This window comes from Podarcis bocagei (assembly GCF_964188305.1).
Source record: "Podarcis bocagei genome assembly, chromosome: 14".
Lineage (NCBI taxonomy): Eukaryota > Metazoa > Chordata > Lepidosauria > Squamata > Lacertidae > Podarcis > Podarcis bocagei.
The window spans coordinates 49,649,036-49,671,709 of NC_138139.1; the positions used below are offsets into that span (position 1 = coordinate 49,649,036).

General features: G+C 47.3%; 1 protein-coding gene across 4 annotated transcripts in view; it reads right to left on the reverse strand.

The window, feature by feature from the left end:
- Positions 1-22,674, reverse strand: part of MYO15A (myosin XVA) — a 94,718-nt gene that overhangs the window by 44,171 nt on the left and 27,873 nt on the right. For 3 of the 4 annotated variants that reach the window (XM_081169325.1, XM_081169326.1, XM_081169323.1), the window contains exons 24-35: positions 20,309-20,362; positions 17,292-17,373; positions 16,206-16,336; positions 13,810-13,905; positions 11,526-11,761; positions 9,525-9,703; positions 7,960-8,032; positions 4,999-5,187; positions 3,402-3,514; positions 1,886-1,980; positions 1,209-1,326; positions 437-501 (exon numbers count right to left, since the gene is read on the reverse strand). In XM_081169325.1, the coding sequence (XP_081025451.1) occupies positions 437-501; positions 1,209-1,326; positions 1,886-1,980; positions 3,402-3,514; positions 4,999-5,187; positions 7,960-8,032; positions 9,525-9,703; positions 11,526-11,761; positions 13,810-13,905; positions 16,206-16,336; positions 17,292-17,373; positions 20,309-20,362 (1,431 nt within the window). The remainder of the gene's footprint in view (positions 1-436; positions 502-1,208; positions 1,327-1,885; positions 1,981-3,401; positions 3,515-4,998; positions 5,188-7,959; positions 8,033-9,524; positions 9,704-11,525; positions 11,762-13,809; positions 13,906-16,205; positions 16,337-17,291; positions 17,374-20,308; positions 20,363-22,674) is intronic. The other variant, XM_081169324.1, reaches the window with a different exon arrangement.

The window sequence follows — 22,674 nt, forward strand, 5'->3', positions numbered from 1 at the left end:
AGGGGTTAGGGTTGCCACCCATCTTTTTCCAGCAGGGCTCCTGCGCTTTTAACAGGAGGGCGCCAAGCGGCAGTTAAAGGTGCAGGAACCCTGACGGAAAAGAGAGAGTGGCCAATTTTAAAAGGCACATCCTATGATCCCAGGGAGAAAAAGCAAAAGGAAGGAAGGAAGGACCATTGTGGGTGCACTTAGATGTCACAGAAATGAGGTTAAGAAGACTGTTTGTTTGCTGAGCATGTCACTTGTGAATGCTGTACATGGGGAAACAGAAAGAAGGACAGGGCACTGGGTCAGAACTGGAAGCACAGTTCATCAAACGTAGGAATGCACGGCCCTTTTATAGCATTACTTCTATTAGATAGCTCATTCCTTATCCAGACCCTCAAACGATGCCATCGTCCCCCATGTATGGCTCCTGATTCCTGCCTTTACTTACCAGAAGCAACTCCTGCTGGTTACGGAAAGCTTGCTGTGCCAACAGCAAGGCCTCATTTGTTGCTGCTGCGGGGAATAGAAACAAGGTCAGTTACTGTGTGGTACACAGACGCTGTTAATAAGGACTTTTTTTTACAAAGGTGGGGTGACAGGTGCTGTGGTCAGGGAGAGATATAGCTCAGGGCAAGAGCACCTGCTTGGCATGCAGAAGGTCGTAGGTTCAATCCCAGCTAATATCTGTATCAAATTTGAATTGAATTTATATATGTGTGGTTAAAGTTGTTTTTGTATCCATAGAGCGGTTTTTAAATGTCTTGCATATGTAAATGTTTCAGCTTTTTCTTTTATATCCAATTATTCTAAATAAGTTTTTATTGCATTGTACATTGCTTTGGGAAGCCTAATGGGAAGTGATTCATAAACGAAACAAATCGTTGTCATTTTGATGTTCCTTGGATGTTTCAAAGGTGTCCGAGGACAGAGAGCACCCCTCCCTAGGACTGGCGTAGCCAACATGTGCCTCTTCCAGATCTTGTTGGACTACAACTCCCAGCCCCCTGTCCACCCATTGGCGATGCCAACTGGGACAAACCGTCCAACAGCTTCTGGAAGGCACCAGATTGGCTGCCCCTGCTCTAGGAAAACTTTGAAGAAATCGCCAAAGGAAGCTTTCTCTCGATTTTTCTCCAAGGGAACAATTCCATTGTTTCACAGCTGACCTCACTTAGGTTGCTCACCGTTTGGCCATGGAAGGTAGCTCTACCTACACTCACCAGCTGCTTGGGGTCCCTCAGCTGGTACACCGTCTCCATTGCTCTGGCTTCCATTCCCCGCTCCAATCTGGCCTCCTCCCTTCATCCTGTGGGAGACGGCAGCCGGCTTCTCCAGTTCCTGGGCCAGGACAGAACAAATAAGCGTTGGCACTTGGGGGGAGGAGGGTGGCGCAAATGAAATAAGGCCAAAATTCTAGGCCCCAGTATGACAAACTCCAAGTCCTGAATGGGAACCAGTCTTCCTATCTAGGTATTTTCATACTGCCTTGTTCCAAATGTTGTCCCTGCATCATGCCAACATTTGGTGCAGTGGTTTGTGTGTAGGGGTGTGCTTGTCTTGCTTTCGGGGTAACTGTTCCCTCACTAGCTGTTGAGCCTGGAAATTGCTGTCCTTTTTGCTGCCACGTTTGACAGAGAATCCAGACAACACTGATGCCTTGCACACCTCAGAATTTTGTGCATTCACCTCCTGCTTCGTTTTTCTTTTCTTTCTGAGGTTCAGAACAATCTGCTTTACCACTTGGGAGAGAGACCTTTCTTTGGCCGCTAACACCAGAAGAAATCTCCCTTCCAGCATTCTGAGAATTAGGTGTCCTTTGTGAAATAGGACACTGGGCCTGACTGTGTAGCCTCCACTTTGCGTCTGGGGATTGGGGAGGGGACGGCGCTTTCCTTACCCCATTCCCATAGGACAGAACAGGGTCAAAAAGACTGTCCAGGTAATGATCCAACCCCTTCTGGCTTCGGGGCTCGCTGAACGTGTCCGAATCTGCTTCCGGGTTCAGAAAGACAAATAAAAGGGAATTAGCCAAAAAGCAGTCCTCATAATGTGATGATTCCCGTGGGGTCCCTCAGCCCAAAAATCAGGGTTGCCAGGGCGATTAATCAGAAATGGAGGATGAGGCTCCTGTAAGCTGGGTAGTAGAAGAGTTGGCAAGCCCCGGTTTCTAATGCGTTTGAAACTTTGCACCCACCACTATGGTCTGTGGCTTTGATGGAACACTGACTGCACAAAGGAAGGTACAGGTGAACACTATTCAAGCTGATCCTTTTGATGTGGACAGGCAGAGATTTTTAACATCTGCTGTGATGAAGGAACATAATTACCAGCCACCTGCCCCACACAGATCATGGTGGAATGACATCCTGGGTCAACCCATCTTTTATATAACCGATACTTTCATAATGGAAGCCATGGGGTCTTGGCTAACTGAGTTTGCCTCCGTTTGGGTTTGAGTGTTATTTCTTTATTGTTATTGTTGTATTTAGTTTGTACAAATCCAATAAAACAAATATCACAGGGCAAGGAGGGGGGATAGTGGACAAAGAGGGACTTTCAACAGATGCTGCTTCTGCCACCCAGACACCGTTATGGCCGTCAGCTGATCGCTGTGGCTCGCAAAGAGGCAGCACAAAAAGTTTGAACCATGCACGAAAGGAAAATGTTCCATCCGGCCTCTTCTCCCCTCAGCTGCCAGCTGGGGGCAGTCATTCCATCAGGCTGCCTCAGTGGAAGAGATGGGACACTGAAGGCTCAGCTTTGCCAAAAGCCTAGGTCCTGCCCCTGCCCTATGCCAGCTGGTCATTATAAGAGCAACTGTTTAAGAATTGGTGCCTGAGTTTGATTCCCAATCTACCCTCTCTGTCGCTTTTACCCTTGTGTACTGTGCTTTTCCTTTCTTTTTTGCATTGCAAGTCTGCAAAGCAGGGACTGCCTGTTTTTAATTGACTGCCTGGAAGTCACTCTGGGAGTCCTTTTGGCTGAAGAGCAGGGTGCAAATGCCCTCAAATAATTTAATAAAAATGGGTCACCTGACATCATTGTGACATCAGGTGGCTGGCAGGGGAGGTGACATTTTTCTATGAGCAATGTTATGATCTTCTGTCACACACACACACACACACACACACACACACACAGCGGCAAGCTCAGGGCTTGTCCATACATTCACTCGTCCCCCCAGTTCCCTTCAGGAAAACTTACTCTTTACTGCTGAATCGGAGCAAATGTCAATCAAGTTTTCCGTGATTGACGTTTGCTCCGATTCAGCGCTAAAGAGCAGGTTTTCACAATGAAAGCAGCAGGGCAAATGTAAAACCGCTTGGATCCATGCCTAGAAAGCACAGAACAAGCAGAAAACCTGCTTTCTAGGTGCAGGACCAGTGAAGGGTGGACGAACCCTTGGTCCTTACCATGGCTGCAATATCCTTCTGAGTCTGGCAGGTTGGTGGGGGCCACTGTGGGGGCCTTCATAAGTGGCGGAGGAGGAACTTTCTCACCAGAATCCAAACTGTGCCTGAATACTCTAAGGATAAAAGGGAAGGAGAGCAATGGGAGATGGAGGAGGAGGAGAGAGAGAGGGCAGACAACACCATGTTTCAAATCGGGGGTGGCACCAAGAAGAGAAGAGAGAGTGAGCAGAGGGGGAAATGTCAAGGTAAAATAAAGCTCCAGCTGGAAATATTTATTATTTGCAGGGGGCATTCAGCACATGCAGAGTTTCATGCTTGCACACTGTTCTTCTAAACTCTACAACGGGGGTGGGGAACCTCCAGTCTGTGGGCTGCTTGTCCTCTCTATCCAGCCCTGGGGATTCTCCTTAAGCCCAACTCAAGAGTGCCCCCATCAGGAGCCCTGCTTTGTGCCCTTAAATGCTTTTGGCATGGCAGGAGCATGTCCCTAAACTAGAATAATGCCTCTTGCGCGCCTGGGTGGAGGGGTACGTGTCGAAACCTCTGCTTTTCTGCATGCTGAAATGCAACCTGTACGAAGGCAAGAGTCACAGCTGTTGCTCCGCCCATTTTTCCCTCTCTGGCTCCACCCACCACCCTGGAAGGTTGTCCACAAGGGAATGGGCTGCGTTGTTTTGCCTGTCGGGGCCCCTCCCTTTCCTTGCTTGGGAAGAGATTATTGCCCTCCCTGGGCGAGTCATGAACGCTTGTCCAGGGAGGGCTGTGGGTATACTCTGCAGAGAACTATGTGGGTGCTGTGCTCTTTGGGATTCCTTTCCTTCCCATTTTGTGTTGTGTTCCAAAATGAGCTTGTGAATGGCATAGGGGGGTTTTAACCCCTGCTGCTAAGGGGGTGCCTGGGGGGCTGAAAGTAGTGGTAGTGTTGTTGGCTGTGCCACTGATTTTAAAAGAGCCTCATATTTTAAAGGGTTCTCGGTTTTTCTGACATGTTTAAAATAGTTTTGTTGTTGCTGAACACCTTTTATTACTAGTACCTTCCCCCTTTTTTTGGCTCATATTGTTCATGTTTTTGGAAGTGGACATCTTGAAATATTTCCTAAGACTGGGTTAGCAAATGGGAAGATCCTGACCATGAACAGATCTGACTGGTATTCAAGGAAAAGGCATAGATTCATCAAAACCAAAAGCCGCATCCTTTATGGCAGCAACTAGGATAACATCAGGGCAATTTCACATCTGTATTGAATCAGAACCATAGAGCTGGAAGGGACCATTAGGATCGTATAGTGCATCCCTCTGCAATGAAGGAATCTTTCACCCAACGTGGGACTCGAACCCACAGCCCTTAGACTCATGCTCTACCAACTTAGCTATCCCTCAGGGAAAAACAGAAAGCAAGCTTCTGGCAGCAGTGCAGTCCCTAATCTCTGGGCATCCCAAACACAAGGGTTGGGCACTTCCATGCTAAGATGGCACCCAGTCTTGTTCTCTTCAAGACCTGTCCTTCCAACAATCTTCCACAACCTGTGTCCACATGCTCTTGAAACTGCACTGAACTGTTCAAAGAAAGAGCTAGCAAGTCGCCTCTGCTACTTACGCTTTGCCGCCAATATTTCTCTCCGGCCCCTCTGAGGCAACCATGAAGTAGGACTTATGCTTTGGGAAGCCACGGATGAGTTCCAGGTCGGACACCAGGTCCAAGACGTAGTCGTGGCCGGCCAGCTCAGCCCACTGGGTGCCGTCCTTCATGGCGACTGACCAGCCTCGCCATCCCTCTGCAAGCCCCCTGTGAAGAAGGATCAGTTCTGAGCCGCTCTGGGTGCTTAGAATCCAGGAAGGAGTAGGGCACTGGGGATCAGCAGAGTTCAAAATCCCAAAAGGTAACTTCAACTGAATGCCCAGTTGTCAGGAGCAGTTCATTCCCAGAGCTGGAATCAGACGAGACCTCCTGAGGGGAGGACCCCATTAGAGGACCAAGGTGGGGGGTGGGGAGAGGGAACCCCTGATATCATAATCCAGGGCAATATACCCTACCTAGTGAACCTTCAGATCAGGGGACCTAATGTGCCCCACCCTGGATTTATTCATCAACTTTTGACTCTCCAGATTCTATTGGTCATAGTACCATTGGCACAGTATATACAGGTCCTGCTATCAGAAGGCACAATAGCCACAAATTCAGTTATCTGAACACAAAGAATTATGCCCCAAACCTTGCTACACAAACAGCTAAGTCAGGTATCCAAACAGCCAGAGTGTGCTCTCTTCCTTTACTTCCTTGCTTGTACTTTGCTGGTTGGCAGCAACGATTTTCGGGCAGGAAGCAGGCAAGGAAGGAGGTCGGTCAGACAAATCACGGAGCAGGAGGAATCGGACAAATCAGGTTTCCCATTGTCTCTCTTTTGTTGGTTGGCTTCAGCCATTTCAGGGGGGAAAACCAAGCAGGGAGCGGGGAGAGAGACTGGACAAATCATGGATTCAAAATGTTCCCTTAGGGAATAATGAAAATCGACAGCTCTTTATGCGAACGCTCGCCTAATGAGCGATTTAATAGGAACTCATTGCATTCAGAAAGCGGGACCTGTGTGTACTCATTTGGCAGCACAAGGCATCCTCTGTCCTAGTTCTGTGCAGAAGGAGGAACTGATGCCATAATAATGGTCAGGATCAGGACCCTAGGAAGCCTGGAGCAGCCAGGCACAGTCCTCCAACTCTCATTGGAATTGCTCCTAGTCTAGCTGCCTTCTGGACAGCTCCTTTCCTATTTTGTATCAGGCCCTTTGGCTTCTGATTCTGCTAGACCAGGGGTCTGCAACCTTTAAGACAAAAAGAGCCACTTGGACCCGTTTCCGAAAAAACAACAACAACTGGGAGCCGCAAAAACATTGCAACATTTAAAACAAATATAACACTACATATATTGTTTCTGGCCTTAATGCTATATATACAGGATCGTGCAGTCAGCTGTCAATCTCAAGAAAAAAGGACAAATTAATAGCTAATTAAAATATTTAATTTACAACCAGGTAACCAGGTTAATGGGACTTTTGCTCCTGAACCTCAGTGCTCAGTGTCTGCACATCAGGGCTGTAAGACGTCACCTTCATTTTCACACAGGCTTGCAAGCTGTCATCTGTGAGGCGTGATCGGTGCTTGTTTTTAATATAGTTCATGTTGGAGAAGACCTGCTCACATACATATGTGGAAGAGACCACAAGGGCCATCGAGTCCAACCCCCTGCCAAGCAGGAAACACCATCCGAGCACTCCTGACATATGGTTGTCAAGCCTCTGCTTAAAGACCTCCAAAGAAGGAGACTCCACCACACTCCTTGGCAGCAATTCACCAAACTTTCACCTGCTTAAGTTTAAAAAGGGGCTTCAAGCAACTAAAAAGGGGCTTCAGGCAACTAACTCCACGTGGAATTCCACGCGACCGCGACTGCATAATCAATGCCACAAAATGCCAAAGAAAATTAACCAGGGCCCCAGTGAACCATAAATCATAATCAGTGCCTGATGTAAATAATAATTAATAATGAGGGCCCAATGTCATCCTCATCATTATAAAAATAATCCCTCTCTTCGTGCCGCACAGCCTCCCAAGAAAAAAACCCCACTTCAAACGGTCACAAAGCACAAATTCCACGCGACCGCGACTTGCTATGCCCAATAATCAATGCCCCAAAATGCCATAGAAAATTAATCAGGGCCCCAGTGTACCATAAATCATAATCAGTGCCTGATGTAAATAATAATTAATAATGAGGCATTCGTCATTATAAAAATACCGTATTTTTCGCCCCATAGGACGCTCCGTCCCATAGGACGCACCTAGTTTTTTGGGGGGGAAATAAAGGGAAAAAAATTTCCCTTTATTTCCCCCCCAAAAGCAGGTCGGGGAAACCGAACCAGGTCGAGGAACAGCGGGATGGCGGCGCTGCGCCTCCCTGCTGTCCCCCGAGCTTGTGGGGCTGGCCGATGCCTGCGGGGCGGCAGGCTGCTATCCGCAGCGTGGGGAGCCTTGCCGGGAAGTCCGGCAAGGCTCCCCACACTGTGGATGTCTGCCTGGCAAGGGGGGCGCTCTGCTTTATGGCGCCCCGCCCGCCGGGCAGCAGGCTGCTATCCGCAGCGTGGGAAGCCTTGCCGGGACCTCCGGCAAGGCTCCCCACGCTGCGGATGTCTGCCTGGCGAGGGGGGCGCTCTGATTTAGGGCGCCCCGCCCACCGGGCAGCAGGCTGCTATCCGCAGCGTGGGGAGCCTTGCCGGGACATCCGGCAAGGCTCCCCACGCAGCGGATGTCTGCCTGGCGAGGGGGGCGCTCTGCTTTACGGCGGCCCGCCCGCCGGGCGGCAGGCTGGTCACCTCCGCCCCTCGCCTCCGCCCCTCGCCTCCTCCCCTCGCCACCGCCCCGGAGCCGCAGCAAAGGCTTTAAAGAGCCGCATGCGGCTCTGGAGCCGCAGGTTGCCGACCCCCGTGCTAGACAGTGCCCCTGGAATGGGGGCACCAACAAGCAGACCCTGCCACGCCCCCCCAAGCAGATTTTCATTTCCTTCTACCTGTATTTCAGTATATTTTCAGCAAGGTTTTCTCCGGTGGTCCAGGAATGGATGGGGCAACAGAAGTGATCTCCTGTCGTGGTAAAAACAAAGAGCTATTTAATGCAAGTGGTTTTCATTTTAAAAAATAAGCATCAATTTAAACTATCTAGTAAGTCAGTAGGGACAAACAGCAAAGGAAAAAACACTTTTTGAAAGCTGGATCGCTCCTATCCTCAGGACAAGATGATCTTTGGATAGCACTGTGGTAGTATGCTTTTTATTTCATTTTCAAAAGAAGATCTCTTTCAGAGGAATCACTGTATGGACATGGGTTCGAAGCCAATCTGATCATGTCCAGAGTGCTTTTTCTTTTCTGATGGGGAATGGGGGTTTTTTAATCAGAAAAAGAAAAGCACTCTGCGCATGATCAGAGGTTGCTGGCTTAAAGTGGCAGAATTTTCGAAATCGCTGGCACAGGTCTGTGATCCAGTGTTCACACCAAAGGATCAATACGTTCCTCTACATACCTCTGCTCTCCCTTCCCCCAGTTAACCAGAGAGAGAGAAAAGCATATACCTGTAAGGGGAAGCAATAAAGGGGCATGATCTTCTCTGGTTGCTTATATTTTAGCAACAGCTCAGGACCGCAATACCTCAAGGACCGCTTCTTCCCATATGAACCTACCCAGACCCTGAGATCATTTTCTGAGGCCCTCCTTTGTGAGCCTCCTCCTTGAGAGGGAAGTTCGCCTGGTGCCTTCATTATACACCTTTATTTAGGCCTTTGGTTGATCCAATTTACATCCTATGCCCTTTTAAAATGTGGGGTTTTTTGGGGTCTATTGGGTTGTGGTTTTATTTTTGTTGGGTGTGGTTTTGTATCTTCATTTTATTCTGTGAACTGCCCCGAGACCCCCGGCTATAGGGTGGTATATAAATAATAATAATAATAATAATAATAATAATAATAATAATAATAATAATAATAATAATAATAATATATTTGGGGGGAAGGGGTGTAGGTTAGTGGTTGTGCATCTGCTTTGAATGATGTCTCAGGTTCAGTCTCCAACATCTCCAGGTGGGGCTGCGAATGTCCTATTTGAAACCTTGGAGAGCTGCTGCCAATCAGTGTAGACAATATTGTGCTAGATGAATCAAGGGCCTGACTCTATTTTGAATTCTTCTTCTTTTTTAAGCCCTCCTGAAAATTCACCAGAATTTTAGTGCAAATTTCTCCCAGTGTAGACACGTTCGCAATATAATTTTCCCTAATAAAATGCATCTTTGTATTTTATTATTTTTTGCTGATATATGTGTTTTTATGCACATATGCATTTTCGTAAACATTACCTGGCTGGAGACCTGCATTGCAATATCCAGGGAAGTGTGAGTTTCAAAGGATAGGACCTCGTTTCTCCCTCATCGCTAGGCATAAGGCAGCTTCCTAGGTTCCCATTAGGCCGAAAGAGACAATGGGGCTGAGCTCAGTTCCTTAGACAGGGCTATCACCTCCCTGTCCTCATAATCCAAGCCTATTTCTTGCCCTCTGCACCTTGATTCCTGGGTAACCAGGGCTCTCACCATTGAAACAGTAAACATCCAGGGCCATGTTGACTTTGTCTCGGCTAGTTGCCCACTCCAGCAGGGTGGGTGGGTAGGCCCGGGCGCCTTCAGCACCGTCCTGGGCCTGAGCCATGGCTTGCATGAGCTTGTGCTGGCAGATGGGCTTGTAGCCGTCGAAAGCGTAGTCAGAAACAAATCTGCAGGGGAGGAAAAACAGAGATCCTGGAAGAATAAATAAGCCAAGCGGGGAGCAGAGCCTGGTGCTAGGATCGTGCACCTTCAGGCAGGGCCCACGGCTCCCGACCACACAACTATGCTGCCTAGGGGTGATGGGAGTTGTAGTTCAAAACATCTGGAGGGCACCAAGTCGGAGAAGGATGGTACCTATACAATACTGAGCTAGACTGGCCAAGTCTGAACTGAAGCCTAAAATTATCTGTGCGCCCCTTCCTTGTGTGTCCCCCTCTACGACAGGTCTGGAGGGTGGCAACATGAGAACGGGGCCTTTTCCGTGGTGGCTCCCCATTTGTGGAACACTCTCCCCCGGGAGACTCGCCTGGCACCTTCATTACATTTTCTTACGTAAGTGCCAGGCAAAATCTTTCCTCTATAACCAGGCCTTTGGCCTTTAACAATCTGCGGTGGTTGGGATGTTTTTAATGTATTTCTTTCCCCTCTTGATTTTAATGTATCTATGTGGTTTTTTTTTGTTTGTTTGCTTGTTTGAATAATAGAATCACAGAATTGTAGAGTCAGAAAGGGACCCCGAGTGTCATCTAGTCCAACCCCCTGCAGAGCAGGAATCTTAATAAGATAATACATGACAGATGGCCATCCAACCGATACTTAAAACCCTCTAAGGAAGGAGAGTCCAAGCGACTAACAGATTTAATCAGTCATAATAAATAAATAAAATAAATATATGAGAAGTGTGTTCAACAGTAACATGGAGCAGGGCTTTCAGTGTGGCTCCCCTGTTCTGTGGAACATAATCCTGGCTGAGATATGTTGGGAGCCCACTAGAAGCTAGTACCTTCTGGGAACTATTGAATATATTTTTATTCCGACAAGCTTTTCCAGCTGAATGACAAGTTCATACCCTCCAACCTGTCTTCGACGAAAGACAACAAGCAGGACCTGAGTGCAAGAGTACTCTCCCCACCTGTCATTGATTTATAGCAGCTGGTATTCAGGGGCATAATGTAAGGTTACCAGATTTTTTTCAATGAATCTGGGGACACTTTTCAACTTCAATGGATTTTGTATGGGGACTGATCTGCATTGTATTTTTCGCTCCATAAGACGCACCTGACCATAAGACGCACCTACTTTTTAGAGGAGGAAAACAAGAAAAAAAAATATTCTGCGCAGAGCGTGTAAGCGGCTCTCGCTTTTCTTACTTTAAAGCAAGCAAAGTGAGAGCCGCTTACATGGCTTCTGTCCCCCTTTGTGCAGCTGTTACTTTGCTTGCCCATCCCTCCTCCTGCCTCACTGTAAAGCGCGGCGACGCAAGAAGAGGAGGAGGAGACACCGGGACAGGTACTTTGCTTGCTTTACAGTGAGGCGGGAGGAGGGGCAGACGGCTCCCGTCCATCCTTCCTCCCGCTGGGCTGTAAAGCCAACAGAGCAAGAGCTGTGGACACACTCTCCACGGTTCTTGCTTTAAAGCAAGAAAAGTGAGAGCTGCGCAGAGCTTTACTGCGAGCAACGGACAGGAGCCATGGCTCCGGCTGCGGAGGCATCCCTCGGCTCGTGACTGCAGCGGCAGCCGAGGGATCCCTCTGCCGTCCAGTGCATTCGCTCCATGGGACGCACAGACATTTCCCCTTACTTTTTAGGAGGAAAAAAAGTGTGTCTTATGGAGTAGAAAATCCGGTAAATCCGGGGACTCTCCCCAGGGAACAGGGACGTCTGGTAACCTTAGCATAATGCCTTCCACACTGGAGGCAGACCACAGCCAATGCAGCTAGTAGCCCTCTGCTCTTCCTCTCCCTGCTCTTCCCAGCCGGTGCCACTCACTTCAGCAAGTATTTATCCAGGCTGTGGGAAGGGGCAAAGGCACTGAAGGCGGAGGCCAGCAGGAGCCAGCCACGTTCCTCGTTGTTGACGTTGGTGTTGCGCCACACTTGGTTGGCGATCTGGGCCAGGATCTCGTCTCGCAGGCTTGGGATCGACAGCCCCTTCTGCACGATGTAGTTCCCGAAGAGGACCTCCTGTGTGCCGTTGAGGCGGGGGTCGCCCATGAAGCGGAGGATCTGCCAAGGAGAGAGGGTGCAACCAGAAACACACACCCCACATGCCACAACAGAACCGCCACCCTCTTCCTCCCTCTCCTTGTGAGGTTCATTAAAAGCTGAGATTTGGGGCCAGAGGTGCTGCAATTTATATAGATAGATAGCTTTCTTGGTGTACCAAAACACGTGTGTTGTCTCTTTTTTCAAGTTGTGTTTTCTACAATTCAGTTTCATTTGGTGTGAGGCATTAGTGTTACATACAATGTTAGGTTAGGAAGAAAAGAGGGGGAGGGGGAGGGAAAGGTGAGTGGGGTCGGGAGGTTATGTTTCTAGTCTTCTACTAAGTGTTATCCTTTAGATGTCCCTTTTACGATGAGGCACGTAGTAAGACCATTGATTCCCTGCTGTTGATGCTCGCTGACCTCCCGGAAAAGCAAAAATTCGACCTTTTCCTGTTAGGCAAAGATCATAAGACGACCTGGATGGTTGCCAGATTCTGTGTACAGATCTGTACGTGCAGATCATCCCCCAACTCAAACTAGTTCATCAAGAAAATCCCCAAACTCGTTTCCATGGGTGACTCTGGGTCATCTCTCTGCGGTAGCTAATCTTAAAGTTTTAAGTGTCTATACGTTTATCACATTTATAAATTTTAAATTTATTGTTGTACATTGTTTTAAATGTTTGTTTTCCTTCTGGGATTGTACCCCCAAGTGTGTTTTATAAGCTGGTCTCCGAGTGTAATAAATTATCTATCTATCTATCTATCTATCTATCTATCTATCATCTATCATCTATCTATCTATCTATCTATCTATCTATCTATCTATCTATCTATCTACTAAGTGTATGTGTGGGGTTTTGTGTCAGCACTTCAGTTTCCTCCAAGAAAAAGTTCAGAACACTCTTTTGGAATTCCTATCCAGAAACAATTCCAGAAGTACAGAACTGAAACACAAGATGCTGTTGGCCTGCATCTTACTTTAAGAATATTATTACTGTTGCTATTTATTCTCCCCCCCCTTTTCCTACCCCCCCTTTTCCTTTCTTCTTCTTTACCCCACCTCTGATTTTCTCTCCCCCTCCGTGAATTCTTATGTTAACCTCACATCACCCTTTGAAAAATGCAGCTCGACAAACCTTTCTGACTACATATGCTCTTTACAGTACTCTGATGTATTTTACTATGGTTTCTGCTTAGCTTAGTGACTTTATTATGTGCAACATTTAATTATGACAGTTGTATCATTTATTTATCTATCATTGTTTTGGGTTAGAGAGGATGGGCTGAAAGCTCCCATACTCCAGCTTAAAACTCTGGGGTAGAAGCCACTGTGGTCTAGAGGAGTCTTATACTTCTGTGGAGGGGGGAGTAGAAAGTTATGAAAGCCTCAGCTTATATTCGTTTGTTGTTAATGTTGCTTTTTCCCCTCTTCATGTGTACTGCCTGTTTTTGTTGTTCAATAAATAAATAATAAGTACCATGGGGGATATTCCCCCCCCCTTGTTACTATGTTTTGCATTTTTGTGTTTTTATATTGTCAACTGTCCTGTGATCCTCAGATGAAGGGTGGTATAGGAATTTTAATAGTATTATTACTACTATTGCTACTGCTGCTGCTGCTACTACTACTACTACTACTACTACTACTAATACAAAAAGCCTGAGGTTCTCATCATTCCTTACTCTGCAGTCTTAAAGCTCTTGCATGCAAGATGGGTCAGAATTGGCTCTCATCTACATGATGTAACAGAAACTACTGAGAAATTATGAGAGTCTTAACTAGCTCATTGAACATAGATGCATTTTTACAGACTCCTTGCTCCAGCATCTTTGTACGTGTTACTTGGCTGAAGAATTGCATGGCAAAATTCGGAGGTGTGCAAATTCAGAGATTTCCAAATGGCTGTTTTTCAGTTTCGCATATTGTTCTGGTGAATTATGTAGGTTCATGTTTGCATGCGAACTGAGCCATATTTCTTCCCTATTCCTATCCCTCTCCTCCACTGGTACGACGACACAGACACTCACACTCCTTATTTGATCAGGAAGATTCCTCTTCACCTACCAGTTTGAAAAGGGAGACCGCTTCTCCTCTCAGGCTCTCGTCTATCATTGTCAGTGACGATGCCAGAGTCCTTGTGAGCATCCCAAAGAGTGGCTCCTGAGGGACAAGAGAGGAGGTGAATGTTAATGTTCTGTCTTGGGCCCGGTCTTATTCAACATCTTTATCAATTTGCAGATGACACCAAACTGGGAGGGGTGGCTAACACCCCAGAGGACAGGATCACACTTCAAAACGACCTTGACAGATCAGAGAACTGGGCCAAAACAAACAAGATGAACTTTAACAGGGAGAAATGTAAAGTATTGCACTTGGGCAAAAAAAAATGAGAGGCACAAATACAAGATGGGGGACACCTGGCTTGAGAGCAGTGCATGTGAAAAGGATCTAGGAGTCTTGGTTGACCACAAACTTGACATGAGCCAACAGTGTGACGCGGCAGCTAAAAAAGCCAATGCAATTCTGGGCTGCATCAATAGGAGTATAGCATCTAGATCAAGGGAAGTAATAGTGCCACTGTATTCTGCTCTGGTCAGACCTCACCTGGAGTACTGTGTCCAGTTCTGGGCACCACAATTCAAGAAGGACACTGACAAACTGGCTCAACATTTCCCTACAGTTCCCACCCACCTAAAAAAATTCTCTTTGCTCCCTTTACAAAACTGCACCAAGGAAACTTCCTTACCCCCAAGCGCTGGCATGTTGACAGCAACCTACACTTCACTGTATTAGTAGAAGTGTATTGTTTAATTTGATCTATTGGAGTGACAAATCTACCATTGGCGATCATGTGATCATGATTCAGGAGAAACGCATTGCTGTGCGCTGGGACCATTTATTATGAGGACAGACAGGAAGGTCAAAGCGCAATGGCACAGCAACAGGCTTGCCTGAGGAACTTCCCAATATCAGTCTCTGTTGCCTCTGGGTAAAAAGATCTCCAGTATCAGGACTGGGGAATGGCTGTGTCAGGACCACACCCTGAAGCAGATGAGACCTCCTTGTAGGAGGAATACTTTACTGCTGACTCCAGTTACAAAGGCTGAGGATGCTGAAGAGGCCAGAGACCATCTTGGCTGTGATTCCTGGAAGATGTGATCTCTGCCTTGCAGGCCTTTTCCACCTGGCCTAGGATGGCAGGGCCCTGACTGACTCCAGCTACAAAAGCTGAGTCTTCTGGCCTGGGGTATTGTTTAGTGGGAGGTTGTTGTTGGGACAGGGGGTTGCTGCTGTTATTGATAATAATTCTTTGTTTCTTTATTTTTAGTTCTTATTATAATTTATGGGTTTTGTGGAACTCGATCAGTTTTGTTGTGTCCTTTTTGAGCTGTTTTATTTATTGCTTATGACTACTTTTGTAACTATATCGATCTTTTTATGTTGTAAGCCACCTTGAACATGGTTTTAACTATGGAAAGGTGGCATGCAAATAAAACGACTATGATGACTTTATTATTATTATTATTTAAGGTTATAGCCTGTCTTTCTCCAAAGTAGGGATTCAAAGTAGCTTGCAGCATTTAAAAACAACATTATAAAATACAAAGTAATAAAAACAAACCAGTTAAAAACAGTAATTAAAATACATCAGAATACATCTACAGCCAGCAATTAAAATACAGTTTACTCTGACAGCAGCCTAGTAATTCTGCACTTTCAGTTTTCATCATCTGCACCTTAATTTGCAAAGGCCTGTACTTGGACAGAGGAAGTTTAACAAACCCTGAAACTGCCAACCCAGAAGTCACCTCTTGGGTGGGCTGCCTGCAGAATCAAGAGACTTGTTGGCCCCCAACTGACATATCAGCTCCAAATCCTCCACTCCCAGGCCCCAGGAATAGAGATAGCAAGGAACCCAAGCTGAACCTCAAACAAGAAGGTTTTGTGCATTTCTGACAGCACAAGGTCTTCCATCTATGAACCCTACTCAGGAGGAGGTTGTTGATTTGGGGATCCAACCAACATTAGCATTTATCTGACAATTCCCACCCAATCACTGCTTCAAACTTTTTAGCTTTGGGTGAGCACATTGATTAAATCTGGAAATTAGCAGAGGAAACAAGAACCACGTCACTCTCTTGATCGGGGCCCTGGGGCTGCTCCAGGAAGCACAAGCAGCTTAAAACCAGGCAGCAGGAGCAACTATTAGAACATTATGTTTGCTGCCTGGCAGTTGCTGAAGCAACAGCTCCTGCTAGCCAGCCCCTTGCGCTGTCCTTCTGACTCCCCTGCTGCTTCAGGCACACCTTGTCTTGAACTTTTGCCTTGCTGGACAGCTCTTCCAGCCATACCACCCAGCACCGGCAGGAACTGGACATTCTACCTGACTGAGAATGTGAAAGTTGCCGTCACTTGCCCTAGACATGTAAGAAACACAATGCACACACCAAAGCCCTTACCTTGAAGTGGGTCTGCACATACTTGCTCATGGGGTAATTGTTGATGTCAAGGGGCAGAGTGAATTGGGGGTCCGCCTGCAGCTTTGGAGGGGGGATGGGAGTGACACAGTCTTCATTGATCTGCTTGTGAACTGCAGGAAACAGAGAGGAAAGAGATGTGCAGAATTCCCACATTATAAATGAGAGGACTGGCTCTCATATAGGTAAAAGGTAAAGGACCCCTGGACGGTTAAGTCCAGTCAAAGGTGACTATGGGGTTGTGGTGCTCATCTCGCTTTCAGGCTGAGGGAGCTGGCATTTGTCCACAGACAGCTTTCTGGGTCATGTGGCCAGCAGGACTAAACCGCTACTGGTGCACGGAGGACCATGACAAATGCCAGAGTGAACGGAAACGCCATTTACCTTCCCGCCTCAGCAGTACCTATTTATCTACTTGGACTGGTGTGCTTTCAAACTGCTAGGTTGGCAGGAGCTGAGACAGAGCAACGGGAGCTCACCCTGTCGTGGGGATTTGATCTGCCAACCTTCTGATTGGCAAGCCCAAGGGGCTCCGTGGATTAGACCACTCACGTCCCCTCTCATAAAACCCCAAGAAGCAGGGGTATTGTTATGGGGAAAGAGGAATTGATTATTAAACCACCCAGGGAATTGTAGATCAGTGAGGAGAATGGGGAGGTGTCTTTCAGCACCCTTAACAAACTTCACTTCCCTGAATTCTTTGGGAGAAGCTGTGACTGCTTAAAGTACTTAGAATGGATGGGGCAGATGGAGCCCTAATATCCCTGCAGCCTGACAGACAGGATTTTGCATGGAGTAGAAACCCTGTACAGCTCATTGTGTGACAGTCTCCCCACATACTCATCCATCACTTGATGTGGGGTTAAGAATTGCTCATCATATTAGGCAGGGTTGGATGGGTTTAAGCCTTCTATTGCAAAGATACCTATTACGGTGAGATACCTTCAACGGATCTCAAGCAAAGGTTCTGGAATATCCCAGAGGAAGTTAAAGGCCAGTTGTCCACCTTGCCACTGGTTTGGATTAACTCCCCCTAGAGGAAGGATCCCAGCAATTGTATTAGCGTACCAGCCACGGTGTTTAAGAGTCCAACCAACTCTGCAGGCACTTCCAGGTTTGCAACTCTCATCACTTCCCGTTTGCTCAGTACCTGTTGGGACCCAGAGAAATAGAGAGTCACTCTTAGACCTCTTCGCTTAGCACAATAATGAGTTTATGGACTTTATTCAGACTCATTGGTCAGACCACATCTGGAGTACTGTGTCCAGTTTTGGATGTCACAATTTAAGAAGGATATTAACAAGCTGGAAGGTGTGCAGAGGAGGGCAACCAAGATGATCAAGGGTCTGGGAACCAAGCAGTGGCGTAGCGTGGGTTGTCAGAACCCGGGGCAAGGCAAGTAATTTGCGCCCCCTAACCCGTGGATTTGCGCCCCCTAACCCATGGATTTGCACCCCCTAACCCCCAGATGTTGCGCCCGGTGCGGCCCCCCCCTGCACCCCCACGCTATGCCACTGGAACCAAGCCTTATGAGGAATGGTTGAGGGAGTTGGGTATGTTTAGCCTGGGAAAGGGGCGAGTGAGAGGAGATATGATAGCCATCTTCAAATATCTAAAGGATTTCACATGGATGATGGAACAAACTTGTTTTCTTCTGCTCTGGAGGGTGGGATGCGAACCAATGGATTCAAGTTATAAGAAATAAGATTCCGACTAAACAGCAAGAAAAACTTTCTAATGGTAAGAACTGTTTGACAGTGGAACGGACTCGCTTTGAAAGTGGTGGACTCTCCTTCTTTGGAAGTTTTTAAGTAGAGTTTGGCTGGCCATCTGTCATGGATGCTTTAGCTGAGATTCCTGCATTGCAGGGGGTTGGACTAGTTGGTACCTTCCAACTCTACAATTCTACGATTCTGTAGTCATTTCGGGAATATTTGCTGGGGTTGGACTCGACTGCCCTGGGAAGGTATCTCTCACCCAGATCCACTCCACGGACTTCAAGGAAGTACCAAGGGTCAGTGCAATCTGGCACATACTGAGCACCCACAACCCACCAGGGGGCCAACCAAGCCCCCTATATCATTGCAGATCCTTGGGAACTGTAGCTCTGTGAGAGCTGTTCTCAACAAACTACAAATCCCCAGGAGTCTCTAGTGGCAATCATGACTCACAACAAACCAATATAGGCTTTGAGGGCAGCCACCTTTATTGCTTTTTACGCCTGCTTTTTTTTTTTACCCTGCTTTTTACGCCTGCGTTTTTAAAAAAAGGAAAATAAATTAAGGCAAACCTAAATGCTGATTTTATCAAAATTTTGATCATTTTATAAAGTGTACTTTTTTAAAAGACTGTTGATTTTCTCACTATTTTCTTATATGGTATACTACTTTATGTAAACTGCACATAGACAGATAGTTAGATAATAAGTAAACAAATACATAAATAGTGCCTATAAACCCTCAAACTTTACACATAGTGCTGGATCTAGGTTTTGCAGTGGTGGGGGACTTCAGGCAACATGCCCCCAGTGGACCCCCTCCCCTCCCAGTGGGCCTGCCTCCTGCCCACTGGTTGTTGCTGCTCTCTGTTCAGCTACTCTCCTCTGCTGGGCCCAATCCATACAAGGTTCATTCACCGCTCTAAAAAATGGTTAGATCTCCGAGCATGGCCAAAGTTAAGCCAAAGCACAACTCAGTCACAGATCTAGGTCTGTTGCTCATATGTGGAATGACTTTCAAGGGTAAAGGTGCACAGGCTGCATGAGAATAAGGTACTAGTTCAGGGTCAGCAAACTTACTGCGCCTCGGGCCAGTGTCTCCAGCACCGATCGCACAGCGGGCCGGAGGGTGGGGGAGCGCGTGTGCACACGCTATTTCCAGGGCACTTCCAGGTCGGAGGAGCACCGGAAATAGCTTGTGTACATGTGCACGGGCCTCCTCCGACCCGGATGTGCACAGGAAATAACGCTTGCGCATGCGCAAATAATGCTTGCACATGTGCACAAGCTATTTCCAGTGCTCCTCTGACCCAGAAGTGGGCAGCCGTGCAGTGCAGCACCGGTAAGAGCGGACGGCAGCAGCAGGTGGCGGGGGTTGCTGTGGGCCGGATAAATGAGTCCCTCGGGCCTTATCTGGCCCGCAGACCTTAGTCTGGGGACCCCTGTACTAGTCGCTAGGTCTGACATGGAAAGGAAAGGAAAGGAAAGGGAAAGGGAAAGGGAAAGGGAAAGGGAAAGGGAAAGGGAAAGGGAAAGGGAAAGGGAAAGGGAAAGGGAAAAGGAAAAGGAAAGGGAAAGGGAAAGGGAAAGGGAAAGGGAAAGGGAAAGGGAAGGGGGAAGGGGGAAGGGGGAAGGGGAAAAAGGGAAAGGGAAAAGGGGAAAGGGAAAAGGGAAAAGGGGAAAGGGGAAAGGAAAAGGGAAGGGGAAGGGGAAGGGGAAGGGGAAGGGGAAGGAAAGGAAAGGAAAGGAAAGGAAAGGAAAGGAAAGGAAAGGAAAGGAAAGGAAAGGAAAGGAAAGGAAAGGAAAGGAGGAAGTTTCCAAAGTATCTGCTTTCCTGATAGGCAGGAAGGAATTTGGCTTCAAGGAAACTTCTGCCATGAACTGCGCTGTGCTGCTGCTCTGCATTTCCACAGAAGCAAAGAGAAAAGAAGAGAAATTGGCAGAGGATCCAGCTGCCTGAGAATTTCAGCTTCCATGTCAAAGAGAGAAAGAGATGTTTCTAGACCTCATGGATACTAACACACACACACACACACTCTCTCTCTCTCTCTCTCTCCTTCAAAGCATATAAGCAACAACGCCTGATAAAACATTGGAAAACAGAGCGTGTCTGAATAGGACCTTAACCTGAGGTCAGAATGGGCAGAGCTGCAGAGCTCTGTATACTTTCTTGTTTCTTCCTGGGGCCGGACGGAACAGCAATCATTGTATTATGCAAAGTTACTATATTTGCATGGAGAATTCATTTTTTCTCTCAAAGTGCCAAGCACACACATTCTTGTGTGTGTTTGTGTGTGTTCAGAATCTACTTCAGCCGAGGAACTACTCCAATCCATGCCTGGCATGAGGACAGTGCCCACCATGTTACCTGTTCATTTTTTTTCCTCTCCTCCTCAGCTCTCCGGCGCTCCTCTTCCTTTCTCTGAAAGCAGAGTGCATTTCCATGGTCAGTGAAGCACTTAGCCCAAATCCAACCCTCTCCTGGGAAAGTGCAAGGCATTTTGGAGCCTGGGCGCAAAACCCACAATCTCATAACGATTTTGACTGGTGACTATTTGCATGTCCACCACTTGATTCAGACTCTTTTGCCTCCCTTCATTTTGAAAGCCCATGAGTGGAAGCCATAGCAATTCAGTAAGAATGAAAGAGTCCTTGCTAGATCAGGCCAAAGGCCCATCTATTCCATTCCTCTGCTCCCATCATGGCCCACCAGAGGCCCCTGAGAAGCCCACAAGCAGGATCTGAGCACAGCAATGCTCTCCAGCAAACTGGCATTTAGAGGCGTACTGACTCCGACAGTAGAGGGAGAACATAGAGATGCTGGGGATTGGACCTCGAGCATCACGCACAGCAGACTCTGTGCTGTTGGGGACTGAACCTGAACCGGCATGCAAAGCAGGTGTTTCTACCACGCAGAGAGAGCCAGTGTGGTGTAGTGGTTAAGAGCGGTAGTCTCATAATCTGGAGAACCGGGTTCGCTTCCCCGCTCCTCCACGTGCAGCTGCTGGGTGACCTTGGGCCAGTCACACTTCTCTGAAGTCTCTCAGCCTCACTCACCTCACAGAGTGTTTGTTGTGGGGGAGGAAGGGAAAGGAGATTGATAGCCGCTTTGAGACTCCTTAAAGGGAGTGAAAGGCGGGATATCAAATCTAAACTCTTCTTCTTCTTCTTCTTCTTCTTCTTCTTCTTCTTCTTCTTCTTCTTCTTCTTCTTCTCTTCCACTCAGCCACGGCCCTTCCATGCAGTTGTCAAAGTGCCAAGAGATTCATAGCAGGCTTTCTTGCTACAAATGAGTATTTATCACGCTGCTGCCAAAGGTGTGTCGACCCTCTGCGCCGAAGGTAAGGCTAGTCGCCTGCGTTTAAAAACGTCTGCAGGCAGCTGCCATGCCACAAGTGGCCTTTCATGCCTCTGCTCCTAACCCCTGCATCACTCCACCTGGGAAACCTTACCCTGCCATGACTCGCTGCTTCTTCGTCCCCATCCACCTGGAAGCGGACGCTCTTCATGGTGTCCGTTGGGCTGCTGCCTCTGTGCCTGAGCGCTGGGGCATGTGCCAGCTATAACCCTGTCTGCCGGGCAGCTGCTCCAGTTACCGTTGTTTGCTTATGGATACGGCTGAGTCACACGTTAACCCTTCGCATGAAACTGACACTCAGGATCCCCTCTGTAAAGCTAGGGATGGGCGAATGCACCGGTTTGGGTTTTCCATTTTTCCAGTCTTAAGATCAGTTCTCCACATTTCCACATCACTTTGCAAAAAAATAGTTGCTGCTGCTTTTAAGACTTCATGGGAACCCACCAGCATTTTAGCACAGATTTCTCCAATTTCAACAAATCCCACTGGAAAAACGCTTATGTCGATGCGGAGATGGCAGTACTGAATCAGTAGCTTGTGTGCTTTTAGCTTGCACTCATTATAAAAGATTTTAGTTTATTGCCCCTCTACCATACCAGGTCGCTCAACCATTGCTACTGTGTCCTTTCTCCTAGCAGAACAAGATAACCAGGTGACAGCAAAAACTGCCACATTTTGCACAGGGGCAATTAGAATAAGATCTATCTGATCATTGATGCAAACCTCTAGAATGTATTTTGTATAGTTAAGTATTTACCTCTATCTTTGGTACATTTTATATTATTTTATTGCTATGGCTGACGGCTGATGCCAATGAAGATTCTTCTTATTCTGATTCTCCTAATGTAGACATTTCTGCATGCAATTTTACCCAATAAGCACATTTTTTGCAAAACAAATCCACCTAACGAAAAGGCATATTTGCATGTTGCTTTCACTAACATACACATTTTTAGGCATGCTTTACAGAAGCATGTGCATTTTTGTACATGTTATTTGGCTGGAGAACTGCACGGCACATTTTGAAAGATGGCTGTGTCGCAGTTCATAGATTGTTTTGGAAAGGGCAAATTTTGTAAGTGCAAACTGAATCTAATCTCTTCCCCATCCCTAGGCAAGGCTCAGTTCCCCATCCATGGTGGCCGGTGCCCATTAGAACTGGTATGGATGAAGGCAGGGAGACCAACAATAGGTGGAACCAGTGCCAGTGGCAGGCAGCTCCCCCCACAATTGGTTGTAAGTGATAAGGCAGACTGGGCCCCATTCACCCTAATGGTCCAGCCTCCAGTGCACCTCATGCAAGTGCTGAAACCCAGATGAAAATGTGAGAGACCATCAGCTAGTAATACAGAGGAGATCCCCCTCAACTACTGCAT